The sequence below is a fragment of the Prionailurus bengalensis genome, chromosome A2 (assembly GCF_016509475.1).
Source record: "Prionailurus bengalensis isolate Pbe53 chromosome A2, Fcat_Pben_1.1_paternal_pri, whole genome shotgun sequence".
NCBI lineage: Eukaryota > Metazoa > Chordata > Mammalia > Carnivora > Felidae > Prionailurus > Prionailurus bengalensis.
Genome location: NC_057348.1, coordinates 100,696,879 through 100,713,086, shown reverse-complemented (window position 1 = coordinate 100,713,086; position 16,208 = coordinate 100,696,879). Strand labels below are relative to the sequence as shown.

The following is a 16,208-nucleotide window of genomic DNA, read 5'->3' as shown; positions in this document are numbered from 1 at the left end:
TAAGTCAACAGAATCAAAAAACTCTACAGAATGAGACCCATTAGGACTGCGGGTGTCAAAACTAGGTTATAAACAGATATACTTTATATCCTGTAATATTTGAAGAAATAAAGGAGACCAGAAACTATGACAAGAGAATATCAACTCCTAAGATCTAGGAGTTGATAAAAAAACAAAAAAACAAAAAAACAAACAAACAAACAAAAAAACAACAAGGTTTCCAGAAACAAGCAAATAAAAAATAGTACTGAAATGAGATACAGCAAATAAGTCACAACTTCATAAAGAATTAGTAAACTGGAAGATATGAAAGAAATTATCCAGAATTCAAAGAATCAAAACCAATGAATTATAAGACAGAGGTCAAGAGCACACGAGAACGTCTTATTTCTAATCAGAGTTCTAGAAGGAGTTAGATAATAAGAGAGAGGCACTATTCAAAGGGATGATGGTTGAAAATGTCCCGATGCTAATAAAACAAGAATTATCAGATTCACGAAGCACAATGTATCTTCCAGCAAACTAAATGAGAGAAATCCACATCAGGATATATTATACAGTAAAACTGCAGAACACCAAAGACAAACTGAGGATCAAGCAGATAGAGACATGAAAACTTACAACATAATCACAGTTTCAAAGAAAAGTAAGTATTATAAGAGCAAAGTAGTATCAAGGTAGTTTTGAAAGACAGGAACTTGTCCATTTAGAATTCTACACCACAGAAAGAGGGGTAAACCCATCCTTTGAGAACAAGGATAAAATAAACATATTCAGAAAAATATATACCCATGGAGTTTATTATCAAAGATTCTCACTAAAAGAACCTCAAAAAGAGGGGAAATGATACCAAAGAAAAGGTTGACATGTAAATATGTAAATATGTAAATATGAGATGTAAATATGATAAGTAAATAATTCTAAGTCGGTACCAACTGCATAAAGCAATAATAATGCTAAATTTGTGGGGTTACAAGAAATCAAGATAGAACTAGGGGCGCCTGGGTAGCTCAGTTAGTTAAGTGTCCAACTTTGGCTCAGGTCATGATCTCGTGGTTTGTGAGTTCGAGCCCCGCATTGGGCTCTGTGCTGACAGCTCAGAGCCTGGAGCCTGCTTCGGATTCTGTGTCTCCTCCTCTCTCTGCCCTTCCCATGCTCATGCTCTCTCTGTCTCTCAACAGTAAATAAACGTTAAAAAATTTTTTTAAAAAAAAGAACTAAAACTCTAGACAGCAGCATAAAAATAGGGAGAAAGGTAAATAGAGATACAGGTTCTGTCGTGACACAGAGTACAGTAACTTTAGACTTTAAGTTCAATATGCATGTTAAAGGGTGACCACAAAAATTGTAAAAACGATACATAACATTTAAACTAATAGACAGGAGGGGTGTCTGGGTGGCTCAGTCAGTTAAGCATCTGACTCTTGATCTCAGCTCAGATCTTGATCTCAGCATCATGAGTTCATCATGGTTCATCAGAGCCATGTTGGGCTCTGTACTGGGCATAGAGCCTAATTAAAATAAAACAAACAAACTGCTAAGTAATACAAACGAATAAAATGAAATTAAGGAAAAAAACTTGAAAGGTCAATTCAAAAGAAGGCAAGAGAGGGGAAAAAATAAACAACAAAAAAGCAGAACACAGGATGCACAAAATGACTATAAAAATGAATCCAAAAATATCAATAACCACAATCAATGTAAATGAACAAAAGATAGGAAAACTGAACCTCCAGCTACAGGCTTTGGATTCTAGCTCTCAAAATAAATTAAAATTAAAAGTAAAAATATATATACCATTCATGATAGCAACCAAAACAAGGTAGCTAGAAATAAATCTAATCTAAAAATCAAAACTTTTCTATAGAAAATGATGAAACTTTTTGGAAAGATGTTAATAAGACCAAAGTAGGTCAAAAAAAGTAAAAGTTGTCCTTATATGTTACTTCTCCTGAAATCAATCCAAAGAGTCAATGCAATCGTGATCAAATCTCAATATGATCTTTCATGGAACTCAACAAGCTAAATTCGTAGACAGCCACAAAGAGGCGAGAATTATGAAGACATTCCTGAATAACACAAGATAGAAAAACCTGCCCCCCAGACATCAAAAATTAATATAGGGCCAGAGTATTGAGGAGCCTGGTACCGCTGGTACAGGGAGAAACAGACCAACAGAACAGAACCAAAGCTCAGGAACAGACCCATACATATAGGAAAACCTAGGTGATGCTGAAGGTTTGTTGTTGATGGTGATGTAGTCAATAAATGATGCTGGGACTGAAATGAAAACAAAAAACTCACAACAATGGGTAGCTCAGTCGGTTAAACATTCCCCCCCCCACCTTTTTTTAATCTATTTAGAGAGAAAGAGAGAGAGAGCACACAAATGAGCAGGGGAGAGGCAGAGAGAATCCCAAGCAGGCTCTGCACTGCCAGTACACGGCCCAACATAGGGCTCAAACTCATGAACCTGTGAGATCATGATCTGTGCTGAAAACAAGAGTGGGATGCTTGACCTACTAAGCCACCCAGGCTCCCCAAAGCATCCCACTCTTGATCTCAGGGTAGTGAGTTCAAGCCCTGGATTGGTCTCCACACTGGGCATGGAGCCTACTGAAAAAAAATACAAAAACAAAAGAAATTGGATACCTATCTGACAACATACATAACTCAATTCTAAATGATGGATTATTTTTAAATATGAAAGACAAACTATGTTTTTAAATATATAATATCTTTAAGAGCTTGTTTTAAGAAAAGATTCTTAAATGAGAATTTTTAATTGACTTTTTCAACTATATTAAACAAAAGGGGGAAACATTTTTAATATATTAAAAGAGTTCCTTCCAATAAAAGAAAGGGGGAAAAAAGGAAAGAAAGAAAAAAATTGATAAGTCAAAAACTTGGAAACGCAGTATTGCTATCCACACTAATACAGAAAGCTCCCAAAAATTAGTAAGAATGGGGCACCTGGGTGGTTCAGTCCATTAAGCATCCGACTTGGGCTCAGGTCCTGATCTCAAGGCTCAACTCAAACCCTTCACTGGGCTCTGCACTGACAGCTCAGAGCCTGGAGCCTGCTTGGGGTTCTGTGTCTTCCTCTCTCTCTCAGCCTCTCCCCTGCTCATGTGTGCACGCGTGCGCACTCTTTCTCTGTCGCAAAAATAAGCACTAAAAAAAATTAAAAATCAGCATAAAAGAACAAAACACTGACACACACAAATGTCCAAAAAATATTTGAAAAGCTGTTCAATCTTATTAGTAATCAGGGAGAGCAAATTATGACCACAAGAAACTATTTTATCTCCATCAGATTAGGGGTAAAAAACTTTCAGAGTTGCCAAAAATGTGCATCAACTGAAATTCTCCTATACTTCTGATAAAACAATAAATTGGTATGACTAGTTGGAGTTCAGTATAGTTGACCTTTGAACAATGTGGGGATGGGGTGCACACCCTACCCACCCCTATAGTGGTGGAAAAATGAATATAATTTTTGACTCCCTCCAAAACTTAACTACTAATAGTCTACTATTGACAGGAAGCCTTACCAGAAGCCATAAACAACTGATTAAAACATATTTTATATGTTATATGTATTATATACGGTATTCTTCCAATATACTACAAAAAAGAAAATATTAATTAAAAAAACTTTTTTAATGTTTATTTATTTTTGAGAGAGAGAGAGTGCAAGCAGGAGACAGGCAGAGAGAAGAGGGAGACACAGAATCCGAGGCTGGCTCCAGGCTCCAAGCTGTGAGCATAGAGCCCCATGAAGGGCTGGAACTCACAAACTCACCATGAGATCATGACCTGAGCTGAAGTCGGATGCTTACCCAACTAAGCCAGCCAGGCATCCCCCAAAAAAGAAAGGTTTTTTTTTTTGCTTTTTTTTTAATTGTTAGTGTTTGTTTATTTTTGAGAGAGAGAGACAGAGCTTAAGCTAGGCAGGGGCAGAGAGAGAGGGAGACACAGAATTCAAAGCAGGTTCCAGGCTCTGAGCTGTCAGCACAGAGACTGATGAGGGGCTGGAACTCACCAACCATGAGATAATGACCTGAGTCAAAGTTGGATGCTTAACCGACTGAGCCACTCAGGCTCCCCTAAAAAAGAAAGTATTATTAAGAAAATCTTGAATAAATACATTTACAGTACTGTACTATATTTATAAAAAAAAATTGGAAACAAGTGGACCTATGCAATTCAAACCTGTGTTGCTCAAGGGTCAACTGTATTTGGTTTTACTAGTAAAGTTGGAGACACACATCCTAAGTTCTACTGATATACCTCTGCACAAGTATACCAACTAATAGGTACAAAAATATGCATGCATAGCAGCCCCGTATGCAATCAAAATGTCAGTAACACAGCAAAACAGCTGAATGAAAAGAATGAACTCACCTACATATGTCAACATGGATTAATCTCAAAAACAACCAAAATAAACAAGTCAAAGGATATATATCCTATGATTCCATTTATAGAAAGGTCAAAACCAGCAAAATCAAACATACCATGTAAGAATGCCAACATGTGTGATAAACTATATAGAAAAGCTTAGAGTGCTGAACACAAATTTCAAGATAGTGTTTATTTGTGGCTCCTCTAGAGGGGAATATAACTGAGGAAGCACAAACTACTAATTGGCTAAATTCCATTTCTTCAGCTGAATGAGTTCATTTAATTTCTCTGGAAACTATGCATAACAGCCATATATACTCTTCTCTGTGCATTACGTATTACACAATACATTTAAATGACTCCAAAAATATCCAAAAATATGTTTTAAATTATTTTCTTGTTCATCTTTCTGTTGTTTTTTTAAAGGCCATTGGTATGTGAAAGTGGTCTTTTAATTATAATAAAACAATGATATTAGTATCTGGTACATTAAGGGCTGCTTTTTTAAAAAACTGCTATTAGGGGTGCCTGGGTGGCTCAGTCGGTTGAGCGGCCGACTTGGACTCAGGTCATGATCTCGGGGTCCGTGAGTTCAAGCCCCGCGTCGTCCTCTGTGCTGACAGCTCAGAGCCTGGAGCCTGTTTCAGATTCTGTGTCTCCCTCTCTCTGACCCTCCCCCGTTCATGCTCTGTCTCTCTCTGTCTCAAAAATAAATAAACGTTAAAAAAAATTTTTTTAATAAAAACTGCTATTAAAGATATTCATGCCTACCTTACCCTTTATAACGCACATCAACTTGTTTCCCAAAACAACAGTGTGCAAAATAAGTCAAGGTTTTGCACAAAAATATAAACTTTATGCACTTGAGCCAGTACAACCACCATTCTTGTATACACTAACTCACATGCACCCTGCATCTGGCTAAAGAAATCCTTTAAATTTGTTTTCGTGACAGCTAAATTAAAAGACAAATATATTCAGCTAAATAAACACTGAGGGAGGGTATCATCTAATTATGGCACATCTATCTTAAACTGCCACATGAAATCTCAAAAAGAATCTTCTTTGCTTAAGGCAACTAGGAGACTAAATTAGGAGTCTCCGTCTAGTGCCTGAATTTGAATGGTGACAACTCAGGATCTTCAAGCAAATTCATGGACTCAGTTTCCAAAAAGTGATAATACTCCAATGAAAAAAGTTGTTGTTCCCCCCCCCCCCCCATTTCCGCAGTAGCGTTGGCAGGTATTTTTATGAGCGCTCATTCTAGAATATCCCTGGCAAGGCAGTACCAATCCCAGGAGATAAAGCTCTGAAATCAACATTCACATGAACCAGCTAAAGTTTTAAGAAACCCCCCACCCCCGAATCTCGTTGAAACAAACATTTTATCTTCGAAGCCTCCAACGTCCTGGTGCGTAGAGGGCAATGTGGGGGGGAAGATTGCCGGGGAGTTGAGTCCGTGAATCACATGGACAAAACTTAGCTGGGATCTTGCAAAACATTCATATTATCTAACCCTTTCACTTGGTGATAAGTAAACTATGTCTCAGGGAGAAGCGCACCTGCTCAGGATCTAACATATTTAAATTCGTCTCCTCTCCTAGCTCAGTGATCCTTACCCCCACCCATTCTGAAAAGCATCAATTTGTTGCTAACACGCAGGAGGCGAGAAAACTCGCACTTCCTTAGTGTGGCCAGGTTGCAAGGGCTAGAAAGAGTCGAGTATTAGGTCAGCCCTTCTAACAGGTGGGAAACCGAATGGTAAGTGACGCAGCTTAAGCGGTTAAATCACCGACCGTCAGCACCTAGCAGCAAGAGCCAGACAAAAACAATGTAAGATCACTGGAGACCCCACTTCCCGTCTCCAGGAGGGCAGGTGTCAAAAACACCCGATCCCCCCATTTCAGCAAAGAATCCCGCGCTTCCCACGCAGAACCGGGAAGAGGGGAGGCGGGGAAACGCGAACTGTCTGTGCGCAGCACCAAGAACGCCGCGGCAGGGCAAGCACCGAGTCCCGCCTCTCTCATCTGCATCCGTCGATAGGGGAGAAAGAGAAACACTAAGGTTGCGGCGCCTCCCGCGAGAAGAGGTACCTGAGGCTAGCGCCGCAGTCCCCCGTCGCTACCGCACCGGAGCCCAACACCCTGCTTCCGGGGTCAAATCCGGCAGGGAGGCCCGAGATCGCGGTAGGGAGCTTCAAGCCCCTCCCCACCCAAGCCCCGCCTCCACTGCCCACTCTGCGGAGGACCCGGGCAACTTCCGGGACGCTGCGCGTCACTAAGCAGCCGATCCCCATTTCCGGAAGCAGCCTTCCGTGCTGGGTCCCTCTACTGTACAGCTCGAGTTTGATCGAGATTTCTGCACGTTTGATTGGTGGAGTGAGAGTGTTGGTCTCCGCTGATTGGTGCCGGCGTCCCATAGACGCCGCGGGGCTCACAATTTCTGTCGTCTGTTTCCCGCCGGCCGTAGGTCTCGCACCGCAATCATGGTGGACGTCATGGAGTTGCCCAGGTCGCGCATCAACGCCAGCATGCTGGCTCGGTTCATCGACCAGCCGGTCTGCTTCGTAGGGAGGCTGGAAAAGGTGCGCGCGCTCGCCGCCCTCGGCTCCCCGCTTGGTAGCCGAGAGGAAGGACCCCGTGACCGCCCGGGTGGCAGCCTCTGGGTGGTGAGGGAGGGTGAAGGAAGACAGGCCTTAGAACAAACATTACTGCGCTCCCGATTGCTTCATTTTGCACAAGGCGACTGTTGGCACGCTTTTAGCTACTGCAGCCCCATTTTGGCGCCACATTCATGGCGCGGGATCGCGACCTTTTAGTATGCGCTCCGTTCTAATTCTAGCTCCCTCCACTCTGGTTCTTTTTGTATTTACATAAAGAAAATTATAGACCTGACTCACACATCTACCTTCTGACGTCTTAATTTAGCTAGTCTTGACTTCTCTATTTTTCTAGTTTCCTTCTCATGCAATTTCGTCTCTTCTCAATCCTCGTTTTCTCATTTAGGTCACGTCGCCATAAAACATTCTTCCAATGTTTTACAGCACATCTATGTCCCTTCCAGATCCTGTATCAGTATGTTTTCTTACTCCAGTGTTAAGAGTACATACAGAGCTTTCATCCTACTGATGAAAAGCAGACCCAAAGCTTCCCAATCAGTGAACCGAGAAAGCTGAGGAAAAGAAAAGTACTAGAAGGGCTTAGTAGTTCATTTCACCCCCACATCCTCTCCGTGAAATAGGTGGTGTTCCGACTTCACAGGTAGGGAAACTGGGTAGGAGTGATGTATGGTTAAAACGCTCACTGCCACAGCAAGTAGCAAAGCTGGCATTCAAACCAGATCTGACTTCACTCTTTACATCTAACAGTAGTTCTAATACTTCTAACAAACAGTTCTCGCTTTACTTAATCATGCTTAATTTTTTGGTTTAAGATTTTAAGTAATCTATACACCCAAGGTAGGTCTGGAACTCACAACCCTGAGATCAAGAGTGGCCACTCTCTACGGACCGAGCCAGCCAGGCCCAGGCATCATGCTTAATTTTTAAAATAGACCCTCCGGTGGGATACATACTATTTAAATCATGGGTGCTAGTAGATCTCACTTTTAGACAGTATGCACCCTATTTAATTTGTTGTTAGTGCAGGGTTACCAGATTTAGCAAATAAAAATACAGGGTATATTTGTACTAAAAAGTATTGTTTATCTGAAATTCAAATTTATGTGTCCTTTCACCAGATACAGTAACACAAGATTATAATTTGAACCAAATAAACCGTTCCAAGAGTGGTTGGGTCAATCTGCTGATCTTAACATTTTTAATGAGATTTTAATGGTTTTGTTTATGTGGTTGTTGTTGTTTTTTTTAATTTCGTGTTTCTTTTTTAGATTCATCCCACTGGAAAAATGTTTATTCTTTCAGATGGAGAAGGAAAAAATGGAACCATTGAGTTGATGGAGCCTGTATGTTTAAGTATTAATTCTATGTATCTTATAGTTAATTCTTCATCTTGCTGATGTTTCTGAGTCTTGCAGTGGATGTATAAAGCATGGACCCTATTTAATTTGTTGTTAGTGCAGGGTTACCAGATTTAGCAAATAAAAATACAGGGCATATTTGTACTAAAAAGTATTGTTTATCTGAAACAAAATAGCTTGATGAGTTTATAAAACCTCCCTGCTCTAAAGTTAAACTTTTGTCCTCTTCTTACATTATAGATACCTTTACGTTTCTAACCAATGATTCTTTGGGCTCCATGATTTTCTAATTTTTAAAGTATCACCTTAACTGGGTGACAATTCCCATTCCTATCAAAGACCATAAAATCACATTAAAAAAATCTCTTAAGTCATTTTTTCCTTTCTCAAGAGTTTTACATTTTTTTAATTCTATTTTCTATTTTTGTTTACATGTACTTTTAGTTATCACTTACTGTTCTTACATTTAAAAAATTTTTTTAAATGTTTACTTATTTTGGGGAGAGAGAGAGAGACAAGGCATGAGTGGGGAAGGGGCAGAGAGAGAGGGAGACACAAAATCCAAAGCAGGCTCCAGGCTCTGAGCTGTCAGCACAGAGCCTGATGCGGGGCTAGAACTCATGAACCGCAATATCATGACCTGAGCTGAAGGTGGTCGCTTTACTCACTGTGCCACCCAGGCACCCCTGTTTTTATGTTTTGTTTATTGTACTCAATTTTCTTGTTTTTTTATGAAGACAAATACATGTGCTGTTTAGTTAATGTGTACAGGACACACTGCACAAGATATAGAAACTAGAAAATTCCTTTCAATGTGTCCTTTTAAACAAGTACTCCTTGTAGAAAGCGGGACATTCTCAGTATCTTTAAGTGATTTTGTCTTCAACTTGAACATTTAACTGGATCTTTGGACCAGAAGCTACTGCTAAAGGTAATTGAATTATGACATGCTGACATTAAGTACTCAAACATTTTTAACAAATTACAATTCAGTTTTTATGTTGGTAAATTTTAAAATGATTATGTTACATAGAATGAAACATCTATAAGATGAAAGATGAGTAAACTGTAGCACTATTTCCAAGTTATCACCTTGAAACCCCAAGTTGACAATTTGTTCTTTTGTGTCAGCTTGATGAAGAAATCTCTGGAATTGTGGAAGTAGTTGGAAGAGTAACAGCCAAAGCAACCATTCTGTGTGCATCTTATGTCCAGTTTAAAGAAGATAACCATCCTTTTGGTAAATAAAGCATTCTAGTATTTAGATATTTCATGTAATTAGGAGGAAAACAATTTTATTCTTAATTGGAGATGTCTTGGTCTTCAGTCTCAATCCTGCCATCTTTCAATTTCTATAGAATTTTCTCATCCCAAAGGAAAATAGGAGAACATTTTGGCACACTTTTTTTTTTTTAAGTTTATTTATTTTGAGAGTGCACACACGCACATGCAAGTGAGTGAGGAAGGGGCAGAGAAAGAGAGGGTGAGAGAGAATACCAAGCAGGACAGTGTAGAGCCCAATTCAGGGCTTGAACCCACGAACCGTGAGATTATGACCTGAGCCAAAATCAAGAATTGGATGCTTAACTGACTGAGCCACCCAGGAACCCCACTAAGCAATACTTAAGTAAACTCAGTAAAGATTAATATTTATGGGAAGAGAAACTTAAAGAACATGGCAAACAAAAATAACGTCATCAGGCTTTTTGTTTTAACATATGGATTGAAAGCATTAAATAATGCATAATGCCTTAAACACAACCAGGCAAGAACTGTGCCTGTACATTGGATATCAAGATGAATAGTCGCCTATACCCTGTGTCTTATTTTTTAGAGCCACAGTTAAATAAATATGACGATCTGTATCTGTTTTAGAAGACAGATTGTGAAAATAAGTTGACCTCTAAAAGGGAAAGAAAAGAGAAATGAGTAGAAATCTTTTAGATAATAAATGATGTTACATCTTTCCATTGTAGATTGTGTTTGCTAAAATGTTTTTGTTTGGTTTTGTTTCGTTTTGTTTTGTTTTAGATCTTGGACTTTACAATGAAGCTGTGAAAATTACCCAGGAATTCCCTCAGTTTTTTCCTTTGGGAGTTGTGGAGTATGATTGATCTTGATGAACACGCTGACGACTGTTAAAAGAAGCCCCTGATATCTGAGGATGAGATTTCTGTGATTTTTAATAGTTAATTTGTTCTCTTTTTAATTTCACTTACCTAACTGTATTTAGATACTGCAATATCTCACTTTTGACGGAACCTATCTGTATTTTGACAGTTCTCCTTTAAGTCCTCGTAAAGACTCACTTCTCTGGTTATGTGTGGTCAGGTCAAATGCAGTTGCCTTGAGTTTAGTTTTCTGTTTTATTAATAAAAGCTGAAATGGTACATGCTGTTGATCATTTCATTCTTACTCTTTTAGTCATGTATTCATTCACAAACTTGGAATTTCATAGCTATAAGGTCAGGCTTCAAACTGCCAAGTAAAACTCTGGGCCAACTGTGTAATGATTTTCATTTATTAAAGGCAATCAGAATCCTACATCTTTTATATTTGTGAGTACCTATATCTGGGTTCTCCAGAGAACCAGAACCAAATAAAACATATACCAAAACTATTGTATGGATATACCCCTTTTATCCATTCATCATTTGGAAATTTGGGTGGTTTCTACCATTTGAATATAATGAATAATGCTATCATGAGCATTCATGGATAAGTTTCTGTGTATACATATTTTTTATTTCTTTTGGGTATATACCTATAAGTGGAATTACTGCATCAAGTGGTAAATATACTTAAATTTCTGAGGAACTGCCAAATTTCTGCAAAGCGGCTGTAGCATTTTACATTCCTAGCAGCAGTGTTTAAGAATTCTAATTTCCCCACATCCTCCCCAACAGTTACTATAATCTGACTTTTTTATTACAGCCATCCTAATGGATGTGAAGTGGTATCTTATTGTGGTTTTGATTTGCTCTGTTATCTTTAAAACTACCGTAAGCCACTCCATTGCCCAGAACTTGAGTATCTCCAGTCCTTTTCACTGCCACTGCCCCTGTAAGTTCAGACAATTGTCATTTCTCACTTGAACTATTGCAACAGCCCTAAGTGTACCTGGCCTTCCAGTTTCCTGGCTCTTTGTGTCTCCCAACCAATCCAATTGCATTAAACACAGTCATAATCATCATACTATAAAGTTCACAAACCAGGTAAGTTTAGAAAAGGGAAAACCTCCTGGGAAGTTTACAGTGGAGAAATATGGCCAATGTTACCTTAGCGAAGTGATCAAGATTGACATCACCAGTAATGACATGGCAGAAATCACATGCCCTCTATAATGTGATTAAAAAGGCACTTCACAACTCTGGCATTTTTTTCAAAAACCCTTAACACCAGTCTATTCCTCAGAAAATATCAGACCCAAATTGAAGAACATTCTATAAACTGATCAGTAGCCTTCAAAACTGTCAAGGTCATGATAAACAAGAAAAGAGAAACTCAGCAGAGAAGACTAAGCCTGGATTGGTTCCTGGAACAGAAAAAGACATCAAAGGAAAAACCAGTGAAATCTGAATAAAGTCTGGAGTTTAGTTAATATAATATATACCACAGTTGGTTTCTTAGTTTTGACATAGGTACAATGGTAATGTAAGGTAGCACTAAGGGGGAAGGACTCTGGGTGAGGTGTTAGACAAGAACTCTCTCTCACAACTTCTCTGTAAATCTAAAATTACTCCACAATAAACCGTATATTTAAAAAAAGATGAACAGTCTCCAGAGGCTCTCCACTGACGGCCCGAGGTCCACATTTCCAATTAACAGCTGCCCTTCACAATCTGACCACGTCTCACCTGAGTTCTGAAACCTACTCTCCCTTGAAACTACTGTCCATCCAGCACTGATATGCTGTTCCTGGAACACATTAGACCCTTTAAGACCTGGTGCCACTGAACTTGGTCTCTACTCTGAATGCAATGTCTAGAAAGGAAAACATTCTCTACGCTTCCCTAACAGACAAGCAGAGTTAGTTACTCATGTTATATTTCTTTCTTTATACCTCTTATCACACTTAACTTGCGGATAACCTTTTTAATTTTCAGATAAATTTATTATGCTTATCTATTATAAAAATATATTTAATATATAATTTATATGATGCTTAATTGTGTTAATATATTTTATATAATGTAAATACATGTATTAAATACATGTACACATACAGTAGTTCCCCAATCTTATCCATGGGAAATATGTTTCCAAGACCTCCAGTGGATGTGTCAGATAGTATCATCCCTAACTCTACTGTTCCTTCTTATACACACATACATACATACCTATGATAAAGTTTAATTTCTAAAGTAGGCACATTAAGAGATTAATAATAGCTAATGATAAATTAGAACAATTAGAATATACTGTAATACAAGTTATGTGAATGTCATCTCGCTCAAAATATCTACTATACTGTACTCACCCTTCTTGTGATGATGTGAGATGATAAAACGCTTATGTGGTGAGATGAAATGAAGTGAATAACATAGACACTGTGACATAGCCTTGAGCTACTATTGACCTGAGGATATATCAGAAGGAGGGTCATCTGCTTCTGGACCGCAGGTAACTGAAACTATAGAAAAGTGAAGCCATGGATAAAGAAGGGACTACTGCACATATATTTAAACATTTCAAAAATCAGAAAGTCAAGTTCCTAGTGTCTCTCCAGAGACAGTGCTATGGACTGATAGATAGCTTTCCAGAATTTTGACTATGTAACTGTCTGTATAGGGCCTCAATATACTGTTCTGCAACATGCATTTCTCCTATAATACGTCTTGGCAATTGACATACAGAGCTATCTCAACCTTTTTAAAAATAATGGTTGCAAAATATCCATTGTGCCAAGTGTTCCCTCATTTATTGAACCAGTGCTCTAGGCTTCCCCACTAAGGAGAGGTGTTTATAGATGAAACAAAACAAAACAAAACAAAACAAAACAAAACTGTTTTACTGGTATTTTTTAATGCCTAACATAGTGTATGAATAAATTAGTCCATCCAGCCTGGTCTGAGAGTCAACAAGGCCAAGGAGACAGCCAATGAAGACTGAAATCATAATAGGTGAGGTGACAAAGGACAAGAGACAAGAAGTTCAGAATATATTATAATGGATTCCGCAGGACTCAGTGATTATGCTAGGAATTAAACAGAGTAAGAAACACAGATGAGGTCCGTTGGCAAGCAGGCAAAAAGTTTAACACAAATTAAGAGACTGATAGGATCTTTTAGTGACGATGTCCAGAAGATTACTTGGAAATGTAGGATCAGAGATTTGTGAGACAGTCTAAAATATTTAAAGTTGAGTTTAAGGGATCTTCCCACCTCTTACCTGAAATTTCAAAATCCAACATGGTTTGAAACCCCAAATCTTTTCCCTAGTTTTGGGACAAAACTCATTTGGCAATAAAACCCATTAAGAAAATTAGTCAGGTTCCTCGTAGTCTTTATTCCACTTACTGTAAATACTCATATGCTTCGCTGCAGAAATATTAATATGTTTGGTTAGAGGGTGCTGCCTTCGGGGTGAGAGGGTGTTACATAACATATGGCAGATGCATCCTATGACTTTACCTAAAATCCAAAAATTGAGTTAATCTGCCCCGGGAGTTCCAAGTAAGGTATCGTTTCTAAATCAAAGAACAGCGCACCAATTGAGAGAACCACAGAACAAGTGATACAACCTGGGGGGGACTGTGCACTTACAGAACAGCAGTGGGAGAGTGACTGGGTCAAGAAAAGGGCCCCAACAATGCCTGACACTTAGTAAGCACTCAATATTTACTCACTGAAAGAATACCATGAAAGGCAAGGAAGCAGAGCTTCAAAGAGTCGTCAAGAATGTTCAAAGCTCAATGAACAAGTGAAGATAAGGACTGAAGATAAAACACTGGCATCACTAACATGTATCACACTTATTTCTAAGAAGACTTAGGCTATGAAAGTAAAAAGGGAAAAATATCAAAAAAGGACATAACAAGTATGAAAGCACTCAATAGGGAATACAAATAGGCATTAAATTTAGCTCCAGCTGCGCAGGAAACCTAAGAAAAGGAAGGAACAACAAGCCATACAATTTTCATATCCTTAAATCCATTAGAACAATCAAACCTTTCCGTAAAATTCTAAAAGGAATATATCACACATAATCTAATGTGAAGTGTGATGAACTATAAAATCATTGTCTTTAGTCATAATTTTACAGATGTTCTCCAAACAATCTTTTTTTACTCATTTGAGAAAGGCAAAATTAAAACAACTCAGAAAGCATCTCTTAATAGGGTGAGTTAAATGGTTTGAGTGATAAACTAGTATTATTACTAAATTCATAGAATTATTGTCTTTTAAGATATTCATTTAATATATATATTGTTACTCAAGAAACATTTTGTGTCAAGTCCTGGGCTAGAGATACACATAAATAATGTCCCTGTCCTCTGAAATGTCAATCTATAACAGCACAGCATAATCTCTAACGGTGTCTTGACTCAGAGCTGTTTAATATTTAATTGGTCTAAGGTTTCAAAGAAATCCACCATGATTCTTTAGGTTCTATTTAGTAAAACTACAACTCAGTTTCCTCCCTTACATAATTCACATGGAATTTGATTCTGATCTACTGCTGAAAGAAGATTAATAATCTGATACCACAGGTTATCTGAAAAAGATGATGCTAAATCCAGAGTAATAACAAAGCATATGTTTTAAGTTACTTTTTAATTGCGATGTTGGTTTGAGGGAAGCCACCTATGGTCTTTATGACCCCAATCTGACCTACAGCATAGGGTTTGAGATGGCTAATTAAGACCAGAGGTGTAGACGATGAACAATTTATAGTGTAATGCATTCATCTTCACTGCAAGGATTAAATTTGTCATTAGCATGCCATTCGTTCTTCTTTGTGTATTACAAAATGCCAGAAGCAAAGTGCTATGTTCTGTTGCATTTCCTCATCTTTTTTTTAAAAAAAGACTTGGACTGAAAAAATAGTGGCTTTCACATATGAGAAATTTTTTTTTCTACATAATTATTTCTGTAGATGGGGAGTTAAAGGACAACCATAGCTGTGGACTTTATATAATGCATTATTGAAGATGCAAAGTTGAGAAAATTTTGAGACAGTTCTCCAACAGTGAGTGCCATAAGTTGAAAAGAAAATATATGAACCGTAAGTGTAATAGTTTTGGCAATACCATAGATGACACTGTGACTTAATTACCCTCCATTTTAAAGATTCTATTCATTTTTCACAGGAGTTTGAAATATTACCCAGGAAAATAATTTTGGCTAAGACTCTCTTACCATAAAATGTTATGGTAAGGTAAAGTTTATTTAGTAAGAATAGGCTTAAATGAATGGTTTCATTTAAAGATCTTGGTATCTTGTCACTCTAAATCTTGAAGTATAATCAACAAAGAGAAATTCTTCTGTTGAATAATTACTGATTCAAAAGCTAAGACATTTAATATTCTTAGCTTAGGTATTTATTTAAGAACTAAATATTATTTAGACCTTAGTATTGATTTTCATTAACTCCACTTAATACACAATGATCATATAAAGCCAAATTGTGTCAAATAAATTTAGCATAACCCTAAGAAAATCAAAATCAGTGTCTCATTTCACTTAAACATCTTAATATTTTGTGTAGCTTTTGAGAAACTAAGTATTATGCAAGCATTGGGCTTGACCAGAGAATACATCTTTTTAAGAGATACACTATTCTTTTTCAGTGATCAGGGTCCCACTGAGTCAGTTATTTCT

The 16,208-nt window shown here is 37.9% G+C and overlaps 2 protein-coding genes across 2 annotated transcripts in view; one reads left to right on the top strand and one right to left on the bottom strand.

Moving 5' to 3' along the window:
- Positions 1-6,617, bottom strand: part of UMAD1 (UBAP1-MVB12-associated (UMA) domain containing 1) — a 227,631-nt gene extending 221,014 nt beyond the window's left edge. Inside the window, exon 1 of the mRNA XM_043588955.1 lies at positions 6,501-6,617. The gene's annotated coding sequence lies outside the window, so the exon portion shown is untranslated. The remainder of the gene's footprint in view (positions 1-6,500) is intronic.
- Positions 6,618-6,722: 105 nt separating this feature from the next.
- RPA3 (replication protein A3) lies at positions 6,723-10,775 on the top strand. Its single transcript, XM_043588956.1, has 4 exons — positions 6,723-6,991; positions 8,296-8,370; positions 9,517-9,625; positions 10,417-10,775. Exons 1-4 carry the CDS (start codon positions 6,893-6,895, stop codon positions 10,497-10,499), a joined length of 366 nt encoding a protein of 121 aa, XP_043444891.1. The 5' UTR covers positions 6,723-6,892; the 3' UTR covers positions 10,500-10,775.
- The last annotated feature ends 5,433 nt before the right edge of the window (positions 10,776-16,208 follow it).